Consider the following 8,711-nt stretch of genomic DNA (forward strand, 5'->3'; position numbering starts at 1 on the left):
GTATTTGATTTGGAATACACGTCCAGGAATCATTCTCCCCAAATATATGCTTATTATTCTGCAAAACTTGGATATAAAATGTTATGGATTTGATGAATTATGGGCACATAGTATTGAACACCCAGGTGCATCTGGAAAAGTTGCTATCAATCCTCCATCACTATTAAACATGCTCTCTCTCTCTTTCTAGCTCTGCAGTACAATAATTCGAACTATGTTTCAAATAACATTGCCTTTTTGTGATGCCTTTGATGAAAACTATGTAAAGCCAGCAGTTGCAAAAACAATGCTTTAGATGAACTGAAATGTTTATTTTCTCAGATTTAAGTTGGAATTAAATTCTCCAACATTAACGAGTTATTCCACATTAGATCAGAAAGCTCTCGCTCATGTCAAGTTTCCTTATGTTAAGCCTTTGTTTGGTGGCTCTGCTTTTGGGTCATGTTGCTAACACAAGAGGGCGTGTTTGTGTCTGTTATAGCGACACTGTCGTCTGACTGCAATCCTGCTGTCATATTTCAACCACTTGTCCTTGCCCATCGTCGACGGTGTGAAGACTTCCAGATTCCCCCAAAAATGTGCTTTACATATAAGTCCATTTCAAATACATCTACAGAGATACTATTTTGTTTTTAAAAGGATTTGTCTAAGACACCACGAAAGAGCGTTGAATTACAAAGTTAATCTCAATGATTTGGGATCAACTCCAGTTGAAATAAATGTAATTTTTCTCTTCCAAAATTCAGCCTGCCCGGTCGATGTAAAAGGGTCGGTTGATTTGGCAACTCTGTGCTATGTTCAGCCTATTTGTTCAACCAATCCATCCCTTGCATTGAGATAATATTACCACGCGCCTCGCGCAGTTTAAAACGGTCATTATCTGCAATTATGTGCTGTAATTGCGTTTGAGTTTGAATAGCGACAACCCTGAAACGTGCCGTCTATTTCAATCGTGTAATGCACCCCTGTGAGCTGAATACGGATCTTTCCTTGTGAAAATCTGGAGACTGGTCGAGAGAGTAAGAGAGATTCCCTTAAGATATTTCGATCAGTTCAGATATTAGTTTCCCTGAATATATCATAACGATTTGGCATAGGCCTATAGCTAATGCAATAATTGTCAGTTTGCTTTATGCTTTATAGCCTAGCCTACTATTCCATTGCAGTTAATTCTGCCTGTACAAGAAAAGCTGGTGTTTATTTTTGTTTAAATATCCCCCATACTATACTATATTTCCTACTTAATCTGGTCCTGCTTAATAAAGTTAAAACGAATTAATGTTACAGACGCAAAGCTATTTTCTATTTCTTTTTTATTTTATTTTTTTTTTTAAAATTTTATTGCATACATTTGAAAAATGTATGAATGAATAAGTGTAAGTAAATACAACACAACTCATCGGCCTGGGCTCCGAACAGCTGGTCGTCTTTCCGTAACCAATCAGCTTCTCAAAAAGGTGACGTATAAGTGTCCTACGTCAGACCAATAGAGAGAGAGAAGAGCTGAAGCCGACGGAGTTTGAGAGAGGGAGAGAGAGATAGGGACAAGAGTGGCCCATCAATGCTGCGTCCAAGCACAGGAGCTCAACGCACACACCTAAATCTAATCGCAAGCATCTCGATTCCGGGAAGTCCTGCAACATCTCGAACCCTCGGCCACTTTCCCACCTTCACTCATCAAAACACGGACACTAAGGGCCTTCTCTCTGTTTTTAAAGTGGACCTAACACCGCCTTACTTTCTTGACATGGGAGACATGGGGGATCCACCTAAAAGTAAGTTATGCTTTAATGTCTATTTTTGTGTCTAATAACAGTTACTTTTTTATTGCTAATTATTAACGATGAAAGATGCCTGCAAACAAGCTGATTTTAATACGTTGTTCCTTGTTCTGCAAAAGTTAAAAAAGTTGTGAACAGATCGGAGGGATTGTCACATGTGAAAGCCGTTGTTTTAAGGGCTAATAGGCTACCATTCTTCCTCAGTTTAAATAACTAATTATTACTAACTATTGAATATTAACATTTGGTTATTATTATTATTATTATTATTAGTAGTAGTAGTAGTAGTATTTGCCAATTCTAATGCGACAGATTGTGGCTTTATTCCAATTATTTTACAGTCATACTGTAGCCTACATCATTAGATGCATCCTTTATTTATAATGTTTTAAATCAGGTTATATAATGTCCTTAATTCTACACATATCGTTTTAGTAATACATTGGCAGATTAGGGCTATGCAAGAAAAAATGTGTAGTGTTGTCATTCTATTTAATATATATATATATATATATATATATATATATATATATATATATATATATATATATATATATATATATAGACAAAACTTTTCTGTTCTCTCTTTCGCAATCAGAAAAACGTATTATCTCGTTGTGCGTCGGCTGTGGGAATCAAATCCAGGACCAGTATATTCTGCGAGTGTCCCCGGACCTTGAGTGGCACGCGGCATGTTTGAAATGTGCAGAATGTAACCAGTATCTGGACGAGTCCTGTACATGTTTTGTCCGAGACGGAAAAACGTACTGTAAACGGGACTATATCAGGTAATGCAGATCAATTATGTCATGTTTTAGTTTTCGAGTGTGACTGAATGACAGTATTCTCTAATTATTCACGGGTGCATTACGGACACATGCTGTCATTCATTCATTTTTTTTTCTTTCTTTCTTTTTTTTTTTTTTTTTTTTACTTCACAGCACCTATATGCTAATCTTCTGTCCTAAATGATTCAACTGTGCAATTATTCCGCAGTTATTATGGAGCTTTGTTCATATGCATGACATTTCAGAATGTCTAAGAAATTTCATCGCAAAATTAAATAAGACTATTTTTGACAGTACAGAATTTAGTAGCCTATATTATACAAGTACTTTATGCGTGATGGATAAACACCACTGATTAAACATATATTAGCCTGCAGAGAACATTTATTGTGTTATTTTTATTATTAGGCCTATTTTTTTTTTTTTTGCATCAAATATATACAAATAATAAATACAAATGTAATAACATATTTTATATTTTTACAATGTAGTAGGCTAAACGAATTGTGATATTTACGAAATTATTAACCGACTTGTTCTCTTCCTATAGTGTGCGTTATGTTTTATAAATACATTTTATCTGGGGCATTTGTTCTTATTATGATGCTGCAGTTACCATCAATATATTCAAGAGTTTTTATATTCTTATATCGAGAGTCTGCTAAAATTGTTGCTAGCGATGCCATTTATTTACAATAATTGTTACCTAAACATTACACAGATTATAATGTAGGAATTTGTTTTCTTTTTCTTCATTATTATTATTTTTTTTTTTTTTCTATTTCAGGTTATACGGGATAAAATGCGCTAAATGCAACATCGGTTTCAGCAAAAATGACTTCGTCATGAGAGCACGCTCTAAGGTTTATCATATCGAGTGTTTCAGATGTGTGGCGTGTAGTCGTCAGCTCATCCCCGGAGACGAGTTCGCTCTGCGGGAAGATGGGCTTTTCTGCCGGGCCGATCATGACGTGGTGGAACGGGCAACAATGGGTGCTGGTGACCCGTTAAGCCCACTACATCCGGCGAGACCTTTACAAATGGCAGGTAAGTTCTACTACAATTTACAAGGCATTGTTTGCTCAAAGACTAGAGGATTATTTGTCTCTGTGAATTTCTAAAGATTTAAGCCTCCTCTAAACCTTGAGCTTTTTGTAACATCTTCCAGATGACTGTCATCATCTCACAGTCCACTGTTAAACATTGCGAGATGAATAAATGTGTGCATAACCATTCGTGAATAATGATGTCATTAACAAGGCAACCACAAGTCTGTAGTGGTTTGACAGCATAAGGCTCCTCGTTTTATTTTTCCTGTTTGTCTGTTATTGAATTCAGCCATTTAAGCATGAAATGAATATTCTCTGCTGATTAGAGCCCAACCACGCGACAATGTCAGCTTGTAGATACCTGAGAAATAAACAGGCTAATGCATAAATACAATGGATAGAAAACATATTAAAGGCTGATTTAAAAAGGAAATATGCGAGAATATTTGGAAGCATTAATCGAATAGGCTATTACAAATCAGCGTCAAATTCAAGCGCACGTTTCAGGATCCACATTTTTTAAGGGTATCGAAATAAAACAAGGTTAACTAAAAATCTACTGCAGCTCTTTATTGTATAACTAATGCATTCTCACTGGTAAAGCACGCGTATACGAGTAACACATTTTGTGTTTCCCATGAAATAATCTTACGCAATACGCAAACCACCACAAAATCTGTTGTTAATGCAGGCTTATTGATAACAACCTGCTTTAAAGTAATGTCATGATGGCAGTACACCTACCGGATCTGATTATTTAAAATTCAGAAGTATGCACAGATTGGTTTAATTAAGTGTCAAGTAAAACCTATCTGCCCGACGCACTGGATCACACTCGCCCTCCAAATTTACTGCATCCAGCACGAACTTAATAACCAAAAAATGATTGCAACCATGGCTGCATTTCAAGTTTATTAAACGAAACTATTTGTCATAATACATGCATAATTAAGAATTGCATATGGGGATGAGCAGACCCCCAATAGATGTTTAGAGGATCCATTTTAAAGTCATCGAGGGATTTTCTCTCAACCTCAGAATATTAATATATAGAGAATATGGAACCTTTGGGTCTTTGTCTTCACGACACATTTTTTTTTTTTGTATTAATTATCAGCATGTTATTATTATCATTACTACTACAACTGCTATTAATATCATTATCCCATACACAAGACAAAGTAGCCTATAGCTGGGCATCAGCCAGCCCCGAGTTATCCGTCTAATTTTCTTGACAGTTTGATCGCTTGACATTAATTGGCAGTCTTCACACTTTCAGAGCCTTATATGACAGATCTTTATCTTTAACTATTATTTTTCTTTTTTTCACTTCTCTTGCAGCAGAGCCCATTTCGGCACGTCAGCCTGCGCTTCGACCTCATGTGCACAAGCAGCCTGAGAAAACAACCCGCGTCCGGACAGTCCTCAACGAAAAACAGCTCCATACCTTGAGGACTTGTTACAATGCCAACCCTCGACCCGACGCTCTCATGAAAGAGCAGCTCGTTGAGATGACGGGTCTCAGCCCGAGAGTCATCAGGGTTTGGTTTCAAAACAAACGCTGCAAGGACAAAAAGAGGAGCATACTGATGAAACAACTCCAGCAGCAGCAACCCAACGACAAAACGGTAAGACCAGGGGCGCTTCAGTCCACAAAACACAAATATCAAACTCCGTATTGCATAGTTGTTTTATTTCTACTGAGACAAAGACTATAAAAACGCCCGGGAAAATAATTAACGTATGAGCATTTTCTAAAAACTACAGTTTGTAGCTGTTTACCTGATCACTGTTTATGACTGCAAATCAATTTATTCATGGTCATCTGCAGAACATCCAGGGGATGACAGGCACTCCAATGGTGGCGACCAGTCCAGAGAGGCACGACGGTGGTTTGCAGGCAAACCAAGTGGAGGTGCAGAGTTACCAACCGCCTTGGAAAGTCCTGAGTGACTTCGCACTGCAGAGTGACATCGACCAGCCTGCTTTCCAGCATCTGGTAAGTGCTCGAAAATGCGCGTAAACATACAACAACCGCAAAAATACATATACCATCAGCACTGCCATTACTACAACCTCTGATATTAATGACAACAATATACAAATTATATTTATAATAATAGCCTACATTTTGCACGTTCTAGGTGAATTTTTCTGAAGGAGGGCCAGGCTCAAACTCCACAGGGAGCGAGGTCGCCTCAATGTCCTCGCAACTGCCAGATACACCAAACAGCATGGTAGCGAGTCCTATAGAGGCCTAGGCCAGTGGATTACCTCCTGTACCTGAAGGATGGGAAACGACGGATCGGGGAACCAATCTCAGTGATGGGGTCGTGAAGTTTCTTCCATCCCTATTTAATTTAGGGCCACTCTTGAAAAAAACCCATCCTCCAACTGCACGAGGCCTCTATAACGAAACAACCCTTGGTTGTATTTATACACTGTGATGACAATCATGGGATTTAAACACACTCAGCTGTACCGAGCAAGTCCAACGAGTGCTGCGCAAAGACCATTTCATGAGTAGATGATGAGAAGTTGCAAACTCCAGCGAAAGTGGACCAAGCCGGCGCACATATTCACATAACGAACTTGAACTGATCATTGCAGTGTCACCGCGGTGCAGCCCAGTGGACCTGGTCGGCTACACTTTTGCCAAATACCCCTCCGCATTTCCCCCCACTTTTTTACGACAAATCAATGGACCTCTGTGGATATAAGACGCAAGAGGACTTAGTCTAATACATACGTTCATATAGCCTACTGTTGTGCGCGACGCGAGTAGCCTATAATGAAAACATGACTGTTTATTCTGTTTCTATTAAATAGATCGAAATGGACTGGTTCACAAAAAAGACGTTGTGAAGAGGGTATATGGCAGCCGAGGTCTACTGCGATTACAGTTTTATTGGTCCCTTTTCAAGCCCAAGTACTGCTAAAGCATTGCAACAAGGTATACCTCTATTTTGCCACAAGCAGTGTGGGAATTTCATGTGTTCGTGTCCGTCCAATAATTTTTTTCTTTCCCAAAGATGTGTATAGATTTAAGTTAATATGACTGATTAGCTCTGGAGGTTTCTGTTTTGTTCCTGTATTACAAAATATTTTATTATTTATTGTCAATAGACGTGCCACTTTTGTGTACTTTTACTTGCTGAAGTAAAAAGGAAGGAAAGAAAATTATCGACTCTTGAATGATCTATCATAATTTACGTGTCCTGTCGTTTGATCAAAGACTGATGTGAGATCAACGCCATATGTAGAGTTATCTTCAGGTATATTTGATCAATAAACATTTGACGTGTACTGAAAGTAAACGGTCAGGCACGTAAGCTTTCTTAAATGTGATTATCTTTGTATGTTCATGACAATTTTGTTTGGCTATTATTAAGTAGGAGGTGAAAAAAGAGAAAATAACTTCGAGCAAAAAGCAGCTTTAAGATATTTACATCATACTGTAGATCAAGAGTTGTAACATTAACCTCAGCTGATAGTAGTAATTCAGAGTTAGTGGACCAATTGGTGACTATGGCCTATGAGGGGATCACCATGTTATTATTATGCACACTGCTTTCTTTGCTCTCTTAATTAATATAATTGAACTTCAAATTGGAAAAAGAGTCAAGGTTTTCATGAAAACTTATAAGGTGCAATGACCTTGCCAATGCCAGCCGCTTTACATGGCTCGTGCCTCTGGGTATAATCAACCTATATTTCATGTTTCTTTTATGGAAACAGTTGCTGCCAGTAGGGATAATTTGGATGTTTCCTAAATCCCATGCTGATCTATACAATACTATACTACATTTGCATTAAAATTCTTTGATTATTGTACACCTAACAAAGAAAAAAAAAAAAAAAAAAGTAAACATATTTAAAAGTAAAACATATTGCCAAGAGAGGTGGGTTTACTACTGCACTGACTGTTTTCTTTTTTATTTACTTTCAATTTGCATTTTCAACTAAGTGTTAGATAAGGTACATTGAATTTGCCTTACAAAGGCGCTTCATGACAAAAAACTAAAGACTATGTTATGGCAACTTCACATTAGGAAATATGTAAGACCTCAATATACTAGTCATGATATGAGTCATAAACTGCAGTATTTACTCATTTGTGAATGTCATTAATAATCTCACAATTCTTAATAGTAAGTCCTTCTATTCAAGTAATTTCTGGATGTACAGCAAGTAAACTGCTTTTTACTTTTCCTAGTGGTTCCTGAGCATGATATAAATCTATGTATAGATTTAATTTAGATGACTTCAAATAGACAAAAAAATTATTTTGGCTTTAACATTCAGTGGAGTAATAATGTTGTTTTTCTCCATAAAATAATGTCAAATAATTGCCAATCAAAATTCAAATGGCAGAGTAAAATGAAAACACAGATAAAGTTGTATTAATAATAGTTTACATTTAATGAGCACATTTTAGTCAAATAGATGCTTTGTAGTGATTTACTTCCAATTCTTTCATGTTACTGTTTGTTGTGATCCATAAAAGTACAGCCTGGCTTTTTCATCAGAACACCTATGACAGCCAGGTTCATTCAGCCAGAACCGTGGTTCATTGCACAACACACTGGGATTCACTGAGTCACATGTTCATGAGTCAGAAGAGCTGTGATTTAACTGTAGCCAAGACTTGCAAACTTGGAAAGCAATTAGGAAATTGTAATAGTTTAGCAGCAAAAAACACAACTTTGTGATGATTCACTAGGACTGTTGTTCTACTCATTGATTGATACTGAACTTCTGCAGAGTAGGGGTTCCCTGTTTAAAATGTCAGCTCTATTCTCTAGTCCTCTACTGGTAGAAGAGGGCCTTTGGGTAGCACAAAGGCTCCTGATAGAATAGTTTCTAAAGCTGGTCGAGCCTCCCGGACTGCATTCAGCTTGCTGACTTACTGGAACAAAAGCAGCACTGTACCTGGAGGAGGCTCCATGGAACAATCACAGTCTCCTGGATGAGACCCGACTGCATTGTGAACCAAGCAAACAATCTCTCCCCAAGGTCCAAAACCTGACCACAGTGTCACAACATCAGGGAGACTGGTAAGCTCAACCCACAACTGTTAAGCGGTAGCAGCC

The 8,711-nt window shown here is 37.7% G+C and overlaps 1 protein-coding gene across 2 annotated transcripts; it reads left to right on the forward strand.

The window, feature by feature from the left end:
• The first annotated feature begins 1,523 nt into the window (after positions 1-1,523).
• On the forward strand, positions 1,524-6,825 carry LOC127431781 (insulin gene enhancer protein isl-1-like). 2 transcript variants are annotated; one of them, XM_051682326.1, is made up of 6 exons: positions 1,524-1,775; positions 2,380-2,569; positions 3,357-3,616; positions 4,960-5,246; positions 5,450-5,617; positions 5,763-6,825. In XM_051682326.1, the coding sequence occupies exons 1-6, from the start codon at positions 1,562-1,564 to the stop codon at positions 5,877-5,879; spliced, it is 1,236 nt and encodes a 411-aa protein (XP_051538286.1). In that variant the 5' UTR covers positions 1,524-1,561; the 3' UTR covers positions 5,880-6,825. The 2 variants fall into 2 exon arrangements, with proteins under 2 accessions (XP_051538286.1, XP_051538296.1); XM_051682336.1 differs by having other exon boundaries at positions 4,963-5,246.
• Positions 6,826-8,711: the final 1,886 nt, after the last annotated feature.

Source organism: Myxocyprinus asiaticus, chromosome 4 (assembly GCF_019703515.2).
Source record: "Myxocyprinus asiaticus isolate MX2 ecotype Aquarium Trade chromosome 4, UBuf_Myxa_2, whole genome shotgun sequence".
Taxonomy (NCBI): domain Eukaryota; kingdom Metazoa; phylum Chordata; class Actinopteri; order Cypriniformes; family Catostomidae; genus Myxocyprinus; species Myxocyprinus asiaticus.

Coding starts and splice junctions, on each gene's coding strand:
- LOC127431781 (XM_051682326.1), top strand. CDS start 1,562: ATGCTGCGTCCAAGCACAGGAGCTCAACGCACACACCTAAATCTAATC. Junction 3,617..4,959: donor GAGACCTTTACAAATGGCAG/GTAAGTTCTACT, acceptor CTTCTCTTGCAG/CAGAGCCCATTTCGGCACGT. Junction 5,618..5,762: donor AGCCTGCTTTCCAGCATCTG/GTAAGTGCTCGA, acceptor TGCACGTTCTAG/GTGAATTTTTCTGAAGGAGG.